Source organism: Nesoenas mayeri (genome assembly GCF_963082525.1).
Source record: "Nesoenas mayeri genome assembly, chromosome: 7".
In the NCBI taxonomy this organism is placed as follows: domain Eukaryota; kingdom Metazoa; phylum Chordata; class Aves; order Columbiformes; family Columbidae; genus Nesoenas; species Nesoenas mayeri.
The window spans coordinates 25761431-25782779 of NC_137551.1; the positions used below are offsets into that span (position 1 = coordinate 25761431).

A 21349-nucleotide genomic window follows, 5' to 3' on the forward strand; every position below is an offset into this window, starting at 1 on the left:
TGCTGGGAAGAGTGACCAGGAGGACCTGACACAGGTACAGCAGAGTGCAATGCCATGGTCAGTGGTGTGAAGCATTGCCCTTGGTCTGTTGCCCTCAGCTCCATGATCCATAAGCTTTGGGGTGCAGAAATCTCCTTTGGGTGTTACACTCCTTCTGCCTCACCCTTGGGACGTGTGTCCCTCCAGGTCCCAGACCCCACCACCCCAGCACACATGGGCCCTGTGTCACTCAGCCTCACCATGGCATGCTCTCTGAGTGCTTTGGAAATGAGCTGTTTGCTTTTCTAGCTGGGCAGGATAACCAGTTCAGCAATGTGGCCCAGATTGTGGGAGCTGAGCTTTGGGGACACCTATTTCAGCTGCAATCCCAGTCTCTGCTTCCAGCAGCTGCTGAGGTGAGACCTCAACCTTGGTATTTGCAAACCCACCAAGCAGCTTCTCCCAGTCCTGTCATGATGCCAGCCTGACCTGCAAGTCTAGGTGGTCTGAGAGGATTGAGGAGAGCCCTTGGGAACACTATAAAAACCTGCCTTGCTCCTGGCTGCACACTGAAAGCTCTCCGCTGTCCAGTGATAAGGGTGAACAATTTAAAAAATTACAAGAACACAAGAAGGACAAGGTTTCTGACTCTGTGGGAGTGTTTACACAGTGATTCTCTCCCTGTCCTGTGCTTGGGAAGGACCTGAGTGTCCCCCAGGGGTGGCCCTGCCATGGCTATTGTCATTGTTGTTTCCTGGGCTGGGGTTTCCCTGCCATGGCAGGAGCCCAGCTTTTCCCAGACAGTGGAGGGAAAACTGGGAACAAACCTGATGATGATCCCATTGCCTGGAGGGGTCCCACCCTTTGGCAGGAGCTCCCTGCTTGCCCAGTTCCTGGTTCTCCTGATTTGGCTTTATTTTTCTGGGAAGAGCTCTCTCTGTAGTGTATTTTCCACACAGCATGTGCTGGTTTGGTTGGGGACACACGTGATCCCAGGGGCAGTGCAGAGTCCTGAGGCTAAGAGACAGTCCCTGAGGTGAAACCTGCATCCACACGAGACGTGTGCACAAACTTCTCGCTTAACACCACCTCTGAGACAAAGCTGGGGCAAGGTTTTTGTCAAATCTTTGTACTGCTGTTGAATGGAGTTAAACTCCACTGGTCTTGCCTGAATTTCAGGCTGATGTTGCGTATGTGACACAGCCTCGCTGACACCCTGCCTTTGCTTTCTCATGGGGAAGGATGAGAAGGTGGCAAACCATATCCATGTAAGCTGTCAGGATTTTCCCCTAGAGAGCAATATCTGCCTGCCTGTGGTGAGAAGGGCTCATTTTTGGTGAGCTATATTGCCAAGGGCTGGGGTGCACTGGCTGTCATCCCCTCGGCCAAACAGACTCTGTGAGCTTCTCCTGGCACTGCCTGACCATCCCACAGATGCAATGAGTCTGTCATGGTCCCACCAGGCTTCCTGCTGCTGTTTGTAAGCTGAGGGGTCTGCTGGTGTCTGGACTGACACTTGTGCTTTTTGACCCAAAATACACATTTCTGCTCCCTGTTTCTCAACCAAGGAGCATTAACTTCACACGACTGCAGTCAAACCTTGCACCTTTGCAAGTAGTCCCTCACCAACATATTTATCATGTCCTTCACATGACCCCATTGCAGGTCATTTTGCAACATTATGTGTTTTTTGATTGATTGATTGCTTGATTGATTGATTTTAGGGTCCTTCTTAGGGCTAAGCCAGATTCAGGCAACAGCAGCTTGTGGCTTCCACCACCCTTGTCACTGACAGGTCTGGGTGTAACATCCAAAGCTCAGTCCAGCTGGGGAAGCATGTCCTCTGTTCTGAACCCACTGCAGAAGCAGGAGCTCAGCGTATCCCCTGCTGGCTCTCAGCAAAGGTGATTTGCTTGAAATAATTCCCATGGCTTCTGTGCTTATTTTGGCTGCTGGCTTCAGGAGAGCAGGTTAAGCCTGTGCTGTTAGGCAGCACTGGAAGCTGAGAACTTCATTCTGAGAAGCTATTGGGGGACAATGCTCGGTTCTTACTGTGAAAAGGCCTAAAATTAGATCTAAGATGTAAAGTTTGATGACTACAGATATGTGAGTCCAACTCCAGATTAGCAGCTTTTACTACAGAGCTGGGATATTCCCAGTGAAAACCATTGCCCTTTGGGATCAGTTTTGCTCCAGCAGTAGTTCAAATTTGTCAAAGCCCCTTTGAAGGCCTAGGTAGCAAGGAAAGAACGTGGGGAGCCATAAATAAGTGAGAGCTTTAAAAAACTCCCTGAAGTGACCAATAAATCCCCCAGGACATGACAAGGATCACTCACGGATCCATCCTGGGGAAACCCAGCTCTGGACTGAAAAGTAAAGTACTTGCAAAAGCACAGTCAGAGCATCATAACATGGTGCCTGTGCAGGGAGCAGCTTTCAATCCAAGCCGTCTTCTCCATCACCCAAGGACAGTGATGTCCCATGACAGGTCCTTGTGCCACCCACTCCCTGTGCCTCACTCTGTCCTTCCTGGAGTTACGGGGATACATGCAGCAAAGCAAAAGAAATGGAGAGTCTGAGGCTACAGACTGCCTGGTACAAGGTGAGTAACAGACACTGGATCCAGCTTTAACCCCATGCAGGAGACAGCAGCTCTGTGTGGGCTAAAGAGCGAGTGTGGGGGCTGCATCCTCTTGGCATCCCCCACACTGGGTCTGGCATGGGATGCGAGCTGCACAAACCTTCCCTGCATATGGAGAAGACAGAAAAACCTCCCTGTGTCTGCAATGTGCCAGTGGGGCTGGATCCAGCCACGCAGAGGGACTCTCATGGCTGTGCAACTGCTCCTCACCTGGGACCTGGGCTGAAGGCGCTGGTGAGGTATCTACAGCCCATGGAGACACCTGTAAGTCTGGCCACATCTGTGGATGCTCTTCAGGTCTCTGGGGAGACGATGGGGAATGAGTTGCTGCTTGCATATCTCCTCCTGCACCCCAGTGACAAGACCCAAGGGGTCCAAGGATATGAGGTGGGGAGGGAGACCAGACCTGCCTTCTTGGCAGGGCACTGAGAGGGGCTGAGGGGTGTGTGGGCAGCTGGGTGGGTGTGGGGACAACCATCTGCAGCGGGTGGGTGGCAGCGAGGAGGTGTGGGGTCTGTTGGGAGAAGCACCTGCATGTGCAGCCTGGGCACCCTGTCCCAGGGTTGTGGGGTGCTCATCCTCATTGTGCATTCCACAGTGTGGGGGGGCTCACTGCCCCTCTTCCCCAGCAGGTGCTGGATGCAGCCCTCTCCCACCCTTGCTGGCAGATGCGTCTCTCTCCTTGCCACCAAGGGCACAGCCATTGGTTCTCTCAGTGAATATCCATGTCTGTGAGCCTTGAGCCCCCCAAGATGCCTCTCCCCAACCCCATCCCAAAGCAAGTCGCTGCTTCCCATGAGCATCCCAGGGGCCCCTCATGCCCTGTTAATCCCCCGATGACCATCCCTTCTCTGTCCCCACAGGACCTGGTGGCTGCTGTCGGTGTCTGTACTGTTCAGTGGCTGAGTCTCCTCCTGGGGTGACACTGTCCCGGCCTCTCTCCACCATGCAGAGCTCTCCCCTGCCTTGCACACTGCAGCAGATGGTGGAGGTGACATTTGTCTGCGAGTGACGTGCTTGACGGTGGCTGCATTCCCCCCCCTCCCCAATTTGTCCTGGATGGAGGAACCTTGAGCCTACCCAGAGGAGGTAGGATGGGCAGGCACAAGCTGGGGAGTCCCCCTGGCCCCCTCCTGTACCACAACCCCCCTCAGACTCTCATCTGTCTGCATCCTTCCCAGATCCCTCTCCCAAAGGGCTGGGGCACCAAGGTGGCCGGGGGACACCATCCCTGAGGGCAAGCACCCATCACTGAGGGTTGTTTGACTGGGGGGCCGGGTGGGAGCCGGGCACTGGGGACTCCTGTTCGTTCTCCGTTTTCTGCCTTAATTAGAACCCGGAGAGACCAGGCAAAATCGCATTAGCGTGGGGCCCCGGTGTGCTGAGCCATCCATCTTTTTTTATTACAGCGTAATGGGGCTGCTCGCGAGGCGCCGTGCGATTTGTCACAGGCCTCGTTCCCTGATAACGGGCATTTGTCATCACTTTCTTCCCGTGTTAATGTCATCATCGGCGAGCTGACAGGCAGACCCGTTGAGGGAGCACTGGCGACAGACCACATCCGTCAACCTAATATTTCCATGGCTGTGGGGATCAGCCGGGCTGCGAACACACATTAAAGTGCTTATGAGGGGAGAAAAAAAAAGAAAAAAAGAAAAAAAAGGCGGTTGTCATTAATTAAAATGTTAGTGTGTGTGTGTGAGCGGGTGTGCGGGTGGAGCTGTGTGGGGACGGGAGAGCTGTGGTGCGGGGAGACGTGGGGCAATGCGCGTGTGATGTGGTGGCCTTTTAACAGAGCGTGCATCAGCTCCTGAAACCCATTTAAAAGATATTTGGGGCTGGGGAATCGGCGACGAGCGCGTTGGAAAGGTCATTGTTAATAAGGGAGAACACGCGGGAAGAGTGTGGGCATGGCCAGTGGAGGATGGCGGAGATGGTCACCCCCACCTTGTGCCCAGGGGGACTTGTCCTGTTGGGTGTATTTGAGCCACTCATGTAATGAAGTGAGTGGCCTCAGCCCTGGGTGGCATCAGGAGAGGGGCTGAGGGAAGGTGACCCTCGTGGTGGGTTTGCCCTGTGGTGGGGGCCAAGGCAAGAGGAGGCTGAGCACCCCACAAACAGGCTTTTGGGGCAGGGCCCGGCAAGCGGGAAGCTGAGTGCATGGGCATGGCGGGAGGGTGCAAAGCCCCTGCGAGAGGTGGGAGAAGTCTGGAGAGCCAAACGTGTGAACACCGTAAGCAGCCAGAGAGAAGGCCTTGCCGGGGGCTGCGGCCAGTGGGGATGGGAAGGGACTCAGCTTCTCACCCCATAATATTGGACTGTTGCCATGGAAAGGGGTGGTGGTGATGGGGAGGTGTGTGGGCATCAGTGGGTGCATAGCACCCTGTTTTCTGGGGAGGAGGAGAGTCTGTTTTCTGTGCTTTTCTGGAATTCCTGTGATCATACAGAATAGGAAGATTTCAGTGGTGCGCTTTTTTTTTTCCTTTTTCTATCTTTTTTTCTTTTTTTTTTCTTTTTCTTTTTGTTTTCTTTTTTCTCTCTTTTTTATTTTTTCTTTTCATTTATCTTTTTTAATTTTCTCTTTATTTCTTGCATTTTTTTTTTACTTTCTCCTTTTTCTTTTCTCTTTGCTTTTTTTCCCTTTTATTCATTCTTTTTTCATTCTGTATCCTTTTTTAATTTTTTTCTTTTCTCTTTTATCCTTTTTCTTTTCACTTTTTTCTCTTTTGTCTTTTTTCCTTTTTCTTTTTTTTTTTTATTTTTTTCCTCTTCTTTCTTTTCTCTGTTCTCTTTTTTCTCTTTTTATGTTTTTTTCTTTTCTCTTTTTTTGTTTTTCTTTTTCCCCTGTTCTCTTTTTTGTCTTTTATTTTCTTTATTTTGTTTTTCCTTTTTCTTTTTTGTCTTTGCTCTTTCATTTTCTCTTTTTCTTTTTATGTTTTTCTTTTTTTGTCTTTCTTTTTTCCTTCTTTCTTCTTTTTTCTTTATTTTTTCCTTTTTCTTTTTTCTCTTTTTTGTTCTCTTTTTTCTTTTCATTTTTTTCCTTTATTTTATTTTTTCTCTGTTTTCCTTTTTCATTCTTTTTTTTTCCTTTTCTCTTTGCTCTTTTCTCTCTTTTCCTTTTTCCATTTTTCTTTTTTCTTTATTTTTCTTTTTATTTTTTTTCTTTGTTTCTTTCTTTTTTTCCTCCCCACCCCATGCCTCCTCCTAGGAGCCATGTTTTTTAGATACCTGGGCCTTTTATGTGTGTGCATATAGGGGTGCACAGACACAGACTCATTTCTGCTGGTGTCTCCCAAAAGTCCGACTCCCTGGCTTGTGCTTTGATCTGTCACCCATGCGGGGAGTCTCTGGGATGGGGAGAGCTGGGAAGGGAGTTCTTATCCCCAGGTACTGATGGGGAAACTGAGGCACAGAGCAGAGGCTTGTGGTCCTCATCCACAGTGTGGCTGTGGGTCATCCTATCACCAACAGCATTCGACAAGTCTGCAGATGTCAGGGAAAAAGTGTCAGGGAAGTTTTCCCAGGGCTACCTGGTGGTGGTTGGGCTCCTAGCCCTGTGACATCCCCAGACAGGTCCCCAGCCCCCTGGCTGCAAACCTGGCCACCAAACCTTCCTCCACCCGGCTCCCCACCATAAATCACTGCCCTCCATTGGCTGAGGACCTTTTAAAAAGGATTTATTAAGGGGGGATGTAAGCACAGGCAGCGATACAGTTTCATAAATCGAAAGGCAATAGCGCTCATCATTACTGGTTTGTTTGGGGGGTGGTGCAGGAGCATCCCTGCTCCCCGCCATTCCAACTCTGTGTTAAAAGCCCCCTCCCCAGCACCGCTGCCTCCATCGCTCCCCTTCGCCTCCCAGTCTGTGGAGACTGTGAGCGTGGAAAATCCCCAGACAGGGAGTGTAAATGCTTGTTCTTTGTAAATGAAGAACATAATTAACATTAAATTAAGGTAATACAAATGAAGACAACACAGAGCCTGACAGGATGAGTGTTTGGGGAGGCAGTAGAGAGAAGTGATTCATATTTTTAATTTACTGTACAAATAGACTAGCAGGGCTGGGGGGAAAAGGGCCATCCAAGTGGAGTGGGGATTTTTTTTTTTTTCCCACTGTTGTTTTGCTGTGCTTTAAGCACACAATGACTATTAAAGTCAACTGCCCATATAATAGGACATCTCCTACATGACTGCTCTCCGAGAGGCAGCTTGCTGTAGCAATAAATTCTGGGATCGCCATCTGCTGGTGCGCACCCTCCGCCGGGCACCCTCGCCTTGGCCATCCCGACGCCAGGCACCGACACCCCGACCAGCCCCAGCACCCCTCGGTGGCTGCAGAGACCTGCTCCTGTAGACCATCAGACATGAACATCCTGGCATCAATATAGAATTATTATTTTTTTCCATAGGGTAACAAACATATTCCATATTCCATATGCCCTTAAATTGGTCATAGCCCATAGCCTTTTTTTTTTTTTTGAGGGGTTGGGGGAGTCTAGTTGATGCCTGGGAAATGCCTTAGGCTTTTAAAAGAAACAAATCACTGTGCTCCATCCCTCCAAAGTGCTGGATTTCAGCTGAGTGCCCATTACCCAGAATAAAGTAAAAAAAATAACCTGTTTTAGGTGTTTCCCTGCAAAAACATGCTTCACCAGAGCTTGTGTAAACCACAGGCTTGGCTCGAGCCAGCTCTGCGCTTTCAGGAGATGAGAGCTGTGGGAGATGTCATGGAGAAGAACTGGGTCCTTTCTGTTGACCAACGCTGGCTGCAGGAGTTGCAGCTGTCGGTGCATCTCATCAGTTTGCTGAGCATACTTCTCAGATGGAATGGTTTCGTAGGAATTCAGAAAGCTGGAGCGGATCAGACCATCACACAGTGACCATGACCTTTTTTTGGTGCAAGTTTGGCTTTGGCAAGTGCCTTGGAGGTTCTTCTCGGTCCAACTACTGAGCTGGTTGTATAAAATCCACTTTTCATCACACAGCACAATCCAGTCTAGAAATGGGTTGTTGTGGTTGTGTAGAATAAGAGAAGATGACACTTCAAAAAAAACGGGTTTTTTATTTTTCAGTCAGCTCATGAGGCACTGACTTATCAAGCTTTTCCACCTTGCCAATTTGCTTCAAATGCCGAACAACCTGAGCTCTTTGGCAACTTCTTGTGTAGTAGTAAGAGGATCAGCTGTGATGATTGCTTTCAATTGGTCATTGTCAACTTCTGATGGCCACCACTACACTCCTCAGTTTCAAGGTTCTTGTCTCTGTTGTGAAACTTGTTGAACCACCACTGCACTGTACCTGTTTGTTAGCAGTTCCTGGGCCAAATGCGTTATCGATGTTGCAAGTTTTCTCTGCTGCTTTATGACCCATTTTGAACTCGAATAAGAAAATTGCTCAAATTTGCTTTTTGTCTAACATAATTTCCATAGGCTAAAATAAAAAATAAAGACCAAGTAAATGGTCAGTAATGAAAAAAAAGATAAATCGAGAAAAGCACATTCGAATGATGTATAACATAACCACATGTATTCCGAGATCAAACAGCAAATTTCAACAACGAAAAACCGCAATTTCTTTTGCAACAACCTGTCTGGTTGGGTCAGCGGTGGAGAGGGGCTGGTCCCAGCTCCTTGTTCCATCATTTGCCGTGTCCTACTCCCTTGCTGTCTTTTCCTCTCCCCTTCTATGCTCGGCTCCCAAACCCCCTCCAGAGTGCCTGGGGCAGCTCCAGCCCATCACCTGAAGCTTTGCAACCCCAAATTGCAGCCAGGGCCTCTGTAACCACTGCCCAGGGGCACTGGGCGGAGCAGAGAGACTGGGGCAGGACAAACCCTGTATCCAAAGGAAAGAGGTTCATCCAGTCCTCCACAGGCATAAGTCAATACTTAAACTCACCCACCCTTTAGCATTGGGTACATTATAGCAAGGAACTTACGCATTTGAAGAAAGTCACTTTCATCTTCATTTCTGCAAAGTTTAAGAGGATCAGGAGCATTTCCAAGCATCAAAGCAGTTTCTTGGGCTCTTCTTTGCACCTTCTCTAATCTTTCAAAGTCTGTTTGACCCTGCTAGAGGATACCTCTACTCTCACCAAGCAGAATCAGTGCTTTTGGAGGCTTGAACCCAGAGACCTGCTTTGGACATGGGGAAGGAGACTTGGACATGGAAAAGCAGCCCAGAGCCCACTCAGCTGTACCCTCCTCAGGACAGTTGGACTGACAACCCCAAAAAGAGAACCTGCCCCAACATCCTGAAGAAAAATACTGATAAGAAGCTAGTGTCCTGTGAGCATGAGGTTTCCTCACTCTTATCCTTTCAGGTCCTGAAGGAGGATGAACATGGCCCTTGGGAAGGGTTCTCAAGAGCAAACGCACCCAAAACGCATCATCAGATTTTGCCAGTGACCTCCAGTCCTAGAAAGAGAGGACTTCTGGCTCTGGTGGTGTCTGAAGTCCTGGCAGAAACGAGTCCTGATCCCATGTTCCCCATGTCTGCCTCATCTCAGCAGCCAGCACAGAGCAGTCCTTGGCCATAAGGCAACACCCTGGCTCCTTGACCATGCCAGGACCCTGGGATGGGGGGCTGCTGCCAGCAGGGCTATTGCCTCCTATGCAGAGGGAGGGAGGCATCTTCCAAGCCCCCCACACGCTGTATGGGAAGGATAAATAAATACCAGAATAAATAAATACAAGTGGCAAAGAGGCCTGAAATGATGCTGTCGTTTGCTGGGAATGAGAGACACAAGTGTAATTTAGGTTTTGATATTATGAAAGTCTCGCTGCTCTAAAACAGCAGGGCACTCAGTGCCTCATTAATAAAGGATAAACTTGGAGTCTATTTACAATGCACTTTTTGGGGTTATTTACACTCCATTATACATATGTAATGCTGCACATATTTACCGCTCTGTTCTGCTGCCGAGAGCAGCCGAGTCGGGAGGGAAACGGAGTGGGAAGCGGCTGATGCTGTGGAGCCATGACCCCTGCTTTGACTGATGTCCTTTAAATGGCTCAAGATGCAGGAGAGCCCCAAGCCAACTGCTGAGGATGGAGGGGCTGGGACCAGGTCCTCGGGGACCCAGTGTGGCCCAGTCCCTGTCCCCATGGGCCCAGCACCCCCTCACCCCCAGAGGCACCCTGAAGTAATGGAGAAAGGGTGAGCTCCTCAGTGTGGGCTGGGGCCCAGCACACTGACAAGTGACCACAAGCACCAAACATGCAAACCATGAGACCATGAAGGAGGGAGGAGCTGAAAAAAAGAGGGCTATATTATTTGCAACAAAATAAATCATGTCTGCATTGGCATTAGAGGGCTTTAGCCATGCAGCCCTCCCCACCACACAGCTTTTACCTCTTACTGAAGTAAAACATTGCAGTTTCCCCACAAACAGCAGCCCCTAGCCCTGTGGTGTTTGTGGGGGCTGCTGTGATGATCCGGGGCCCTGGCAGCCCCAGGGAACAGGGCAGCCTCCACCACAGGATCCAGGGCAGTATCATGGGACAGGTCATGCTCAGAGAGCACCCTGGTGTCACAGCAGTTTGTGGGGTGCAGCAAGGGGATGTGTGTGCACCCAGGATCCCTCTGTCCTCAGCAGTTTGGGAGGGTGCAGGGGTCCTGTCTGAGCACTGTCTGCAGCATGCAGGGCTGGGCAGAGAGGGGCTGCGGCAGGCAGTGGGGTAAGGCGGGGTATGGCGGCTGGATTGACACCTCCAGCTCTGAGCTGCTCCATGTCATCTCTGCAACACAACCTATATTTGCATGACCAACATGTAATGAAATACAAGAGCCTGGGAGTCACCCTGACCACCTGTCCTAAAAAAAATGTGAGGTGACTCTGACCTTCCTGGCCAGGCACAGCAGGGAGGGACACAAGCCCCTCATCCCATCTTGCTGCTCACCAGCACTGGGGAAGCACCCACCTGTGCCAGCACACTGTCATCCCAGGCTGCACTCGCCAGACACCAGCTCTGGAGGCAACACTCTTTATTACACACCTTGTGTGGGCAGCTTTCGGCAAGTCCATGTGCCCAGGAGTGGTGTGAACCCCCTGCCCCAGGAGGTCACACTCTCTCTGGGAGGGCACCTCTTCCAGCACAGGGGTGATCCGCAGTGGTCGGTGCAGCCCTGCCACGCCATCAGAGAACATCCTGGCCACAGGCTGTGGTGTGGTGAGGGGTCCTGGAAGACAGAGCTGGCCGAGTTCGAGTAAACTGACTCTCAACTTTTTTCCCCAGCCCTGAGCCTCCTCTGCCACCCTTGTCCCGCACAACCCACACAGGGCAGGGGTCTCACAGTGGGAGGTGGGGGACAGGTCAGGGCAGGCTGGAGCCTGAGCCTGAACCCTCCATGCTCTCCAAGGCCCCGTAGCCACTGAACTTCATCATCCCGATGAGGCGGGATGGGATGGAGAAGAAGGAGCGACGGGTGGCAAAGATGTGGCTGATCTCCATGAAGGTTTTGTTCTTGGTCTCAGGGACAATGAGGTAGATGTACAAGGCCACCAGGAAGCAGATGCCACAGAAAATCAGGTTGCAAAAGGCACCAGCTGACATCTGGGGATAATGAGAGAATATGGACAAGGCAGAGAGTCAGAGACCCCTGAGCTGGACATGACATGAGGCAGAGTCCCCTCCCATCACCCCTCCCTGGGCTGTCCCTAGCCAGCACTGAGCTGAGCCAGGAGCATGGGCATCCCTTTGGTTAAGCCTGGCTTGGCACTCTGTCCTGCAGGAGCAGCAGGGCCATGTCCATCCCCTCTTCCCTGCACAGTCCCTCTACAGCAGTACCTGCAAGAAGGGGAATATGAAGCCGATGGTGAAGTTGCAGAGCCAGTTGAGGGACCCCCCCACGATGTAGGCGGCTGGGCGGTGTGACTGCGTGAAGAGCTCGGCTGTCATCAGGAAGGGGATGCCAGCTGCAAAGGGAAGGGACAGAGGAAACGTATGGCGGACAGGCTGCTTCAGATACCCCTGGGGTCAACAGGTCCTGCCCATCTAGTCCTGCAGCCAAACAGCTGAAGCCCAGCAAGACCCACGGGTCAAAGTGGTGATGCTGGGAGGGCTGGAAGAGACAGAGAGTGCAGGAAGGAGTGGATCAGTGTCCTGTCCTTAGCCTCCCATTGGGATCTGTCTCAGTGGGTGGGTGATGTCCCTCCTAACATACCACAGTTTCACTTTGCTGAGTGCTGAGGCCAATTTCACAAGTTACTTGACAGGGAAGTTTCAGATTGAGTCAATATCAAAGTTGAACAATTTATCTGAATTTTCATTTTGCAATAATTTACTTAAATGCTGATATATTTAATCTCATGTAGACCACAGGCATAGAGAAACATGCTCCTGGCGTCCTCCATAATGCCCTTCCCAGCCTCCCCTCATCAAAATAGTTTAGAAAATTTCCTTCTATTGATTAGCTAAAGGCTCAGATGCCGGGATTGATTTAGGTAGGAAAGAAGCACACACATTTCTGAGCATCAGAATTTCTCACAGGACACAGAAATATAATTTTTCAAATGTTTTTTTCTCATATATGCTGAAAAAAACCCAACAGAACAACAGAAGATGATTGCGCAAGCCAACCTTTATACTAAAAACTGGATGCTGGTTGTGGCTACTTCTCCTGGAAGGAATCAGCCTCACCTGACACGTGTCATTGAGCTGGCAGCCCTGGATCCCAGGACTGTCCCTTTGCTGGAGGGCAGGATCCAAAGCCCAGCGCACGCCCTGGGGCACACAGGGATCTGGCAGGGGACTGTATTTGATGTGGTGACATAGCTGAGGTCCCACTGCCCGGGACAGGGCTGACTGGAACTTCTTTATAAAAGATTCTCCAATGGAAAAGGCAAACAAAAAGAAGTGCCAATAACTGAGGGAGGAGTGGAGCCCCTGACAGACTCTTACTCACAGCTCACCCAGAATAGAGATATGTATTTTTTTGTTTTAAAACTCCTATTCATCATTGTTTGTGAACAATGAGCCATTAAAATCCTAATTAAAGATCTAATTACAGTGAAAAAAAATCTGGGCTGAGAATGAATTATAGACCTGTTAACAGCTCTGCTAATACATCAGCTGGGTAAATCAGTCCAGGTTTCACTCCTCACTGTTCAAGCCCACTCTTGCACCCATGCTCCATTAGGGACAAGATGATGTTCACCAGTCACAGTGTGATGGAAGTGGGTGACACCTCCAGAGAGGTCTGGAGAAGGCTGCTAGGGCTTTCTCCCTTCTTGGCCCAGGAGCAGGGATGAGGAGGAGGTGCAGTGTGCCCTGGGGATCATGGGGCTGGAGGGGCTTGTGGTGGGGTCTCGCTCGCAGGGTGCAGCATGATAAACCAGGACCTGCAATCCCCACTGCTCCCTGATGCCCTGGGCTCCCCACTCTCAGCCCTCTGCGCCGCTTCTCCCACCAGCCCCAGACCCACCTGGTCCCATGCAGAAACCAGCGATGATGCCAACCACACAGGTGACGCTGACATAGCACATCCAAGGCAGGGCAGTCTGTGAGGGGACACAGGGCTGAGGGCACCACCAGGACAGTGGATCCGAGCTTCCCGCTGTGTCCCCAGGATGGGGCTTCATGACTCCTCCTTGGCTCAGCAGCAGCCCTTGGGGACAGTGGCCATGCAGGATGTGTGGGGCAAAGCTGCTGAGGTTCAGCCTTGGCAAAGCTTCGCGACTTGTGGTGCTAAGACATCCCCAGAGCTGTGGGAGCATCCTCTGGGAGCTGGCAGCAGAGGAAGGATCCTGCAGACCTCTCCACCTCCCCTCTCATTTCATAGCCACCTGTAGAAAAGCTGCCAAAAGTGGCAGGACTTTTCTCATATGGTTCACTTTTGTTGTTTTTCTTTGCTCTGAATTTTCCTTCCCTTCAAATCTGAAGGGAAAATTTTGCTTGGAAAGAGCCATCACGTCTCATATTTTCATGCACACTCCTCCCCTAGGGTAATACCCATCCCTTTATCACCCAGCCCTCATTAAAGCACCCAGTGTTCCAGCCCCAGCCATGTCAGTGCTCCAGGGGGTGGTGGCCAGAGCCTACCTGCAGCAGCAGGGAGATGGTGATGCCAGCCAAGCAGATGCCCATGGTGCAGAATCCAGTGATGATGAGTGGCCTCCGGCCCAGCTTCTCAATGGTGAAGCACTGCCAAGGAACAGTAAAGACTGATGGGTTGGTGGGGAGCTCCCCACCGGGATAGTGGCACCCCTTGAACCCCAGATCCAGCTGCAGGTGGAGGGATGCTCCTGCTGGTATCTGGGGAATGGGGGCAGCCCCAGCTCAGAGCTCTAGGTTTGGGGATGGGACATGGGAAGACCAGAATCCCCAGCTCCTGGGGTGAGCACGCAGCAAGCAGCAGTGCGGTCCCACAGAACCCCGGGAGGGTGCAGGGTTGGAGCTGGCCTGGTCCCACAGCCACATTTGCAGTGGCACCAAGCAGAAGTGCTGGGCTGGGCATGGGGCGTTTGTGGGGCAGTGGGCAGAGGAGGCAGAGCAGGGACAGGCAGTGTGGTTGGCGACTGGAGCAGGCAGGGTATTGACAGCAAAACAAATGCTTGTAATTTTATAACCAATCTCAGTACGTCCGTCGGGGGCCATTTACAGGGCTGCTCCTGAGCAATTCACCTGCACGTCGGGTGGCTGCCAGGGCTGGGGCAGCCCCACGGCCAGGGCAGGGGAGAAGGGTAGAAGGGGCATCCTTTGGAGGGGCAGTGGGGTAACTGGGGAGTCCCACTCTGCTGTGGGCTGACCTGTGGGGAGAGGAGAGCAGCCCCCTGCTCAGCCCCAATTTTCTGAGTGTAGTGACCCCCACATCCATCTCTTTAATTGTCAGGGAACAGATTTAGTGCCGGGTGGCTCAGGCTGGCCCCAGGTGACACTCACAGATGGGACAAGGGACATAAATCTGCCTGGCCCAGTGCTAACTCTCCAGCTAAATGAGGTCTGGCTGGGGGGACGGGGGCTTAGTACTAGCTCAAGCCCAGGCCAGTGCTTGGCTGGAGGGGCAGATGGGGACATGTGGTTCTGCTGAGGGAGTGACAATGAAATCAGGGGTTAGAAGGAACCGCTTAGCCCCTCCATTACCCCCAACCTGCGCTCCTTGCCTGGCATCTCCCCCCCCAGCCTCCCACTCTACCCCCAAATTGTCCCACCCCTCCTAGATGGGACCCCACAAATCGAGCCACTCTCATCCCATCTCCCCACTCCATTTCCCTGCCAAACCCTCTGCCACCCAGCAAAGGGGCTGTGCTGTGGCACAGATGGCATTTAGGTTCCATCCAGCCTCCCCCCACTTGATGGTGCTGGGAGCTGGAGACAAGGCTCTGGCACTGAGGGGCTGTGTCCATTCATCTGTTCATCACTCACCCCGATCAGCCCAGCAACAACTTCAGTGGCTCCAGTGCCCATGATGGTGTAGGGGATCTGGGATGCTGGGATCCCGGCATTCTCAAAGATGGTGTTGGTGTAAAACCAGATCTGCCGAGGAGGGGACTTTGCGTCAGCCAGGAGGCACTTGCTGAAATAAGTTTCCAGGTCTCAGCTCAGCCTCTGCAGAGCCAGGTCCTGGGATGAGGACCCTGCAGGACTTACGGCATCGATCCCTGAGAGCTGCATGCCGGCGTTCACCACCACCACCGAGAGGGTTTGCCAGCGGACGGAGCGGTCCCGCAGCAGCTGCCAGACAGAGACCATCTCCATGGAGGAGAGTGACTGCTGCTCCTCCTTCATTTCCTCAATCACATCCTGCACATTGGGTGTCCCCAGGAACCGGTGCAGCGCTGCAGGGAGAGCGGGGGTCACAAGCATGTGTTTCCCCATCACAGGGCAGATGTTCACAGGTATGGTGCAGGGCAGGGACAGGGCCTTTGCTCTGCCCTGGCTCAGCCTCCCCAGGGGACCTCTCTGACCCATGGGGCTGAGTTCATAGGAACTGAGGAGATGCCTGACACCATGGTGATCGGCACCCTGGAAATGCTGTAGTGCAACTGGATGGGACAGAAGGGCTGAACCATAAGGACTATGGTTGCCTGTCAGGTATGGGTGTGAAAGGATGCTGCTGGGATGCGCCTTGGTCTTGGGAGACCTTGGACCACCAATCAGCACCTCCCAGAGCCAGTCTCCACCCCAGGACACCCCCTCACCCGCGGTGGCCCCGAAGATGTCATTCCTCTCTATCAGCAGGTACCGCGGGCTCTCGGGGAAGCAGTGCAGCAGCAGGAGCTGGAGGGAGGCAGGAATGACCCCCATTGACAGGAAAAGGGGCCAGAACCTGTCCTAAGAGGAGTCAAAATAGGACAAGTCACAAGGAGGGCAGAACAGAGTCCAGCATGCGTGGGCTGGGGTATTGTGCTCACGTTGCCCAGCAGCTCCGGGAGGCTCAGGACCTGCGTGAAGAAAACCCCCAGGCAGATGAAAATGCTGGGCACGAGGCCCAGAAAACCCCGCAGGTTCTTGGGGGCAATTTCTCCCAGGTAGAGGGGGACCACGCTGAGACAGATACCTGGCGGGGACAGGAGAGACTGGGATGGGAGAGGCAGCAAGGAGAAGGGTGCCCAGCCAGACCTTCAGTGCATCTCCTCTCATGCCCAGCACCATCCACAGTGGGGACCCTATGGCCAGGGACATGGTCCTCTCTCTGCCCCACTGAGCCCCCCACCACAGAGCCTGGGGCCATGGGGAATACGAAGCCTTCTCTAGCCTCCTGGGAATGGGTTGTAGGGGACCAGACCCTCAGAAGGGGCCATGCACAGCTTCACAGTCCAGGCAGCACCTACCTGAGTGAAGCCCCATGATGCAGCGGCCGATAATCACCATCTCAGGAGAGCCCAGCTCCCGGCTGAAGCCCATGAAGCTGCTGGCCAGGAGGACGAGGAGAGTGCTGCGGCTCAGCACAACGTTCCTAGCAGTGCACAAGCAGCAGTGTAGCCCCTCCAGCCCCATCCCATCCCATCCCTTGATCATCCTGTCCCATGCCACCCTCTTACCTGCCGTATCGCTCTGTCAGCACACCCACCAGCAAGGAGCCCACCAGTCCACCCAGGGCAAAGATGGAGACCGTCAGAGAGTAGAGGAGGGTCAGGGGGCCAGAGGCCAGTCCGTGTCCATACCGGTGGGACCATGTGGCATTGTAGAAAGCTTTTATGTGCTGCATGGCAGAGAGAGACGCACATTCACTAAATGTGTTGTGAGAAAGGGGAAGACAAGGGAAGACAGGCCCCACAGGGAAAGTGTAACAGGTTTAACAGCAATGCAGGAGTTGCAGGGCAGGATGTGCCTGGGGATGACTGGGATGTGCTGGTCTGGTTGCTCAGCTAGTCGCAGCACCAGAGGGTTTTAAGGACAACTTAGAGAAATGCCACAGGCAGAGCTGGAGCTGGACCAAGGAGGTTGTAGGGAGCTTTCCCCAGCTCCTGCCTTCCAGGAGTGACCAGCGTGGGAGGGTACAAGCACACAGGCTCCAATGTCCCTCCCATGCCATCCTTCTCCTCAGACTGCTCTCTGTGAGCAACTGCCCAAGGGAAATGCCAGCATTTTGATGCAGGGTTGCCAGGCAGTGACCCCTCCACCCTCCCTGGGAGGGACGCAGAGCCCTTCCCCTGCTCCCAGGCAGGCTGGCCCTTCCTTACCACCGCTGGTGAGTTCACCATGGCCAGGTTGTAGCCATAGAGCATGGAGGAGCCAAAGGACACCAGGAGAGTGACTGACACCAGGGGGAAGGTGAGGTTCTGTGAGAGAGAAGGAAGATGGATCAGCACAGCCCTGGCCAGAAAGGCCAAGGACATACGTGGCATGAGCTGTGTTGAGTCACTGCCCCTTTGCTAGCAGGGATGTCCTTGGCCCAGAGCAAAGCCTCCAGCGTGATGGAGCCCTGTGCTGAGCACCTCTTCATGTCACTGCCCAGCACCCAGCCCAGCCGATCTGTTTTTCCTGTGGCTGGTCTTGTGGCTGTGGCACAAGACTTGACCCTGGTGGTGGCCCAGCTCAGGCTACTTGTCCCAGCTGCCTGTCCTAGGCATCCCTGCCCTCGGGCTGGGAGAGGGCAATGGGCAGAAAGGGGCAGGAGGAGGAGAGACGTACAGCTGCCCCCACCACACCTCCCTGCCTGGAAGTCCCAGCACCACTGAAAGCTGCAGTTCACTTCGGCAAGTCCCAGCCCTCCTAAAATGCCACATGCACCCACTTCCTAAAACCCTCACCAGCACCTCTGTCACCTGCTCCAGCTGCAGGCAGGACCTCGCTGCAGGGAGCTGACGGTTGTGGAAGGTCACCCGGCAGCCCCGACCCAGCCCAGGGGGTTTAAATCAGCTCACCCCGGGATCGGGGTGCCCAGAAGGACCCAAGAAGTATCCAGGGCACCCCTCCAGCCACAGGGGCACCCCTGGGTGCTGCACCCAGCCATCTCCCCTGGAGCTACACGCACCCCACGATCCCACAGCGACAGGATTGTAGTGGGGTGGATTATGAGTCTGTGTCGCCCGGGAACATCCCCACGTCCTAGCACTCAGACATCAGCCCCGCAGCACCCCAGCCGCCCCCGCAACTCCCCCCAGCACGGCAGCCCGATCCGCAACAACCAGCAGCTCCCGGATCACACACAGCAAATCCCAGCTAAGCCCATCAGGAATCCCGAGCCCGGAAAAGGAGAGGAGGGTGGAAGGGGTGTCAGGCCAGGGGCTGGGGGAAAGTGGGGAGGGGGCTCCCCCGAGCCCACAGGGAGCTCACCCCAGTGATGTCCCCGCCGGACTGCGGGGTCCCTTTTCCGACCGTCGGGGCGAGTCTGCAGCCGGAGCCGGGGAAGGGAGGAGGAGTTGCGAGGGAGGAAGGCAGCCCCGGTCCGGCGACCTGGCTCTTCTGTCCCATTTTTAGATGGAAGAATGAGAGGGACAGGAAGGGAAGGCAGAGCAGGGCAGGGCAGGGCAGGCAGCCTGAGTGCCCCCGGGGCTCATTGGAGGCGCCTGAGCGGCCGGAGGAGGAGTCCGGGGGCCACCCCGCCTCGCCGGGGGGTGGGGGCAGAGGCAGGCGGGCACCTCCGGGCTGTCCAGCCTGCCGAGAGGCCATAGCCAGGCCTGAGGACAGCGGGACCACCGATGTGATGCTCTGTCACCGTGGAGAGCTCTCGCACGTTCCCTCCAAAGAGGGGTGGCCTCAGGGACTGTAAGCAGGGCAGCATCCCTGCATCACCCCCGAGTCTGGGGGAAAACGGGCAGCCTCACATCACCCAACATTCCCCAGCCCCCTTCCCACCCTGTCAGACTCATGGGGCAGATGTACCCCCTCTGCTGTGTCTTGGGTCATAAGGCTGGTATACACACAGACACCGCCCAGGGCACAGAGGGACGCAGCCCCCAGCCCCAGAGAGGAGAGACTTGGCCCATGGCAGCTCAGAGGAATCTAATTTTGCTGCGGCCAGGAGTTGCCTCCCCTGCTGCTAATGAAGTGCTTTTAATTAGCAGCCTAATAGCAAGCTCTTAATTTGCTGAACAGCCAGTTGAAAGGATGGGGACCCCACTAAGACACGGCTTGCAGCAGCTTCAAGGGCTTAAAAGGAACAGGTCCTGGCTGGCTGGTCCCACCTCGGGAAGGGTCCCATGGGGACAGGGGCAGAGGAGCAGGGCTAGAAGAACCCTGTGGGCATGGGCATCTCTGGGCCTGCTGTGCCCAACCCCAATGAGGCTGTCTTGGATGATGGAGAGCCTGGGTGCTTTATCCTCCCACAAAGGATGCACCAGTTCCTGTCTCCTCCCTTCACATGAGCCTCTATCTCTCCTGGAAAGCATTGTGGCCTCTCCCCCAACCAGAAGCCCTTCCCAGCCTGACAACATTCAGCCTTTCTCAGGGCAGGCATCCACTCCAGAGCTCCTATGTCTTGCTCAGACTCAGTTTCTCCATGTCTCAAATTGGACATCAACTTTACCTTTGTGCAGGTGGGCTGTGCAGGTGCAGAGGCCTTGGTGTCAGGACCATGGTACGGACAGCCCTGTGGGGAGCTACAGTCCTTCAGGGTATGGTCCCATCCTGTTCCCAGAGCAGATCCATGGAGGAAGATCCATTTATCAGACATAGCAGTGGGTGAGAAGGCCTGGCATGAGGAGGACATGCAGCCTGCGGGTACCAACCACGCCAAAAGTTCTTTCAGTGCTGCAGGCAGCCCAAAACACCCCCTGGACTCACCCCAAGCCGTGTACTAAGACATGACAAAGCAGCATACCCCAGACAGGACAACAAGCTGGGCCACGCTGTGTCACACAGCCATGCTCCCACCCTGGTCATCCAGGTACATGGCTTGTCTCTGGGACCAGCATTTTGGAAATTAAGTGTGCCCAGTCCAGTGGTCTCTGCCACAGGGAGAGGAAGAAAAAGCAGGAGCCATAGCCCACCCATCTTGAGTCATCCCAGCATACCCACCTAAACCTCCTCCTTGGAGCTTTCCAGCCCCTCTGCCCTGACAGGTCCCCAAGCCCAGTGCTTGGTCACACAGCCACAGTCCCCCTCCAGCTACACAGCCTAATGCTGGGGCCTGGACAGGGACATCCTCAGGATGCCATCCTCAAGACACTGCTCCAAGCTAGGGGGGTGGCCACTGCCTTGATTTAGGGGGTAAATGTGGGTTATTGCCACTGGTTCCCAGCAGCGTTCGGGATGCCAAGAGCAGAAGTTTAGCAGTAGATGTAAAGGTGAGAAATACGTGCTGAGGGAGGAAGGAAGAAAGCCTGGGGCGTCAATTAAGGGCCACCAGGGAACTGGGATAATTGGAGACACTTCTGTGACCTGACTCAGTGACTGTGGCACTGGTAAGACAGAGACGAGTGCTGGTGACTAACACCCACTGCTCTGTGCTGTGAGGAAGCTCGTCTCCACAATTTACGGGCGTCCCCATTCCTCCTCTGTTTCCGTGCAAGGACTCCCTGGCTAGAACATCCTCCTTGGCTGGGAAAGCAGCTGTGAGCCCACAAACCATGCTCTTCCCCTCCCACTGTCACTCCTGGGAGCTCCTGTCCCCCTCTTGCCTCACTGCTACCCCTGTTCCCAGGTGCAGCACTGGGCCTGTCCCCATCTCAGTGCTCCACACCGTGGGATGCTCGCATACCTCCTTCTCCTCAAGGCATCGCGCACACAGTGCCTAGGACATGCAAAGAAAGCCAGGACCGGGAGAAGCAGAGCAGCAAGAGCAGCTCACATCCTACATAGAGCGATGGCATTTGCAAAGGCCAGGAGGACAGAGATGGTGTTGGGAGCCCCATGATCCCCTGAGGGCTTTCCCTGGACTGATGGTGCCGTGTGGGTCCCAGCAGAGCCCAGCTGCCCATGGTTTGGGCAGAGCCAGGATCCAGCCCACCCCAAGGAGGTGTGTGGAGGGGAAGGACAGAGCCAGCCCTGCTGCAATGGCAAAGCCCCTTGTGCCCCCTGCCTCCCTGCCCAGCTCACCCAGGACCAGGCACTGGCCAGCCACATGGGACCTCACACCGAAGACACCGAACACTCACAAAAAAATGGTATGAGGATTTCTGCAGGACTGGGGAATACGACAATGGGGAGGATGCACTGTGAGAGTCTGTCACCTTTTCCAAGACGAGATGGAAATCCCTCAGTGATGCCTCTTGGTGTTTGCCCAGCACTAGTCCAAACTAGAACAAAGTCCACAAGGAAGCAATAAGCAGCTCAAATAAATGTAGGTGTAAAGAGCATTGCTTAGCAGGCAGCTTTCCCTGCACTGGAGGAGAGGAAACAGCAC

General features: G+C 53.8%; 1 protein-coding gene across 1 annotated transcript; it reads right to left on the bottom strand.

Annotated features, from left to right (window-relative positions):
* Positions 1-10723: 10723 nt before the first annotated feature.
* Positions 10724-18477, bottom strand: LOC308042658 (solute carrier family 2, facilitated glucose transporter member 5-like; the record flags this gene model as incomplete). Its single annotated transcript, XM_080348244.1, has 12 exons — positions 10724-11172; positions 11407-11534; positions 13043-13118; positions 13660-13761; positions 14983-15093; positions 15208-15395; positions 15759-15891; positions 15972-16117; positions 16392-16516; positions 16602-16762; positions 17244-17342; positions 18340-18477. 12 exons carry the CDS (start codon positions 18475-18477, stop codon positions 10933-10935), a joined length of 1647 nt encoding a protein of 548 aa, XP_080204370.1. The 3' UTR covers positions 10724-10932.
* Between the last annotated feature and the right edge of the window lie 2872 nt (positions 18478-21349).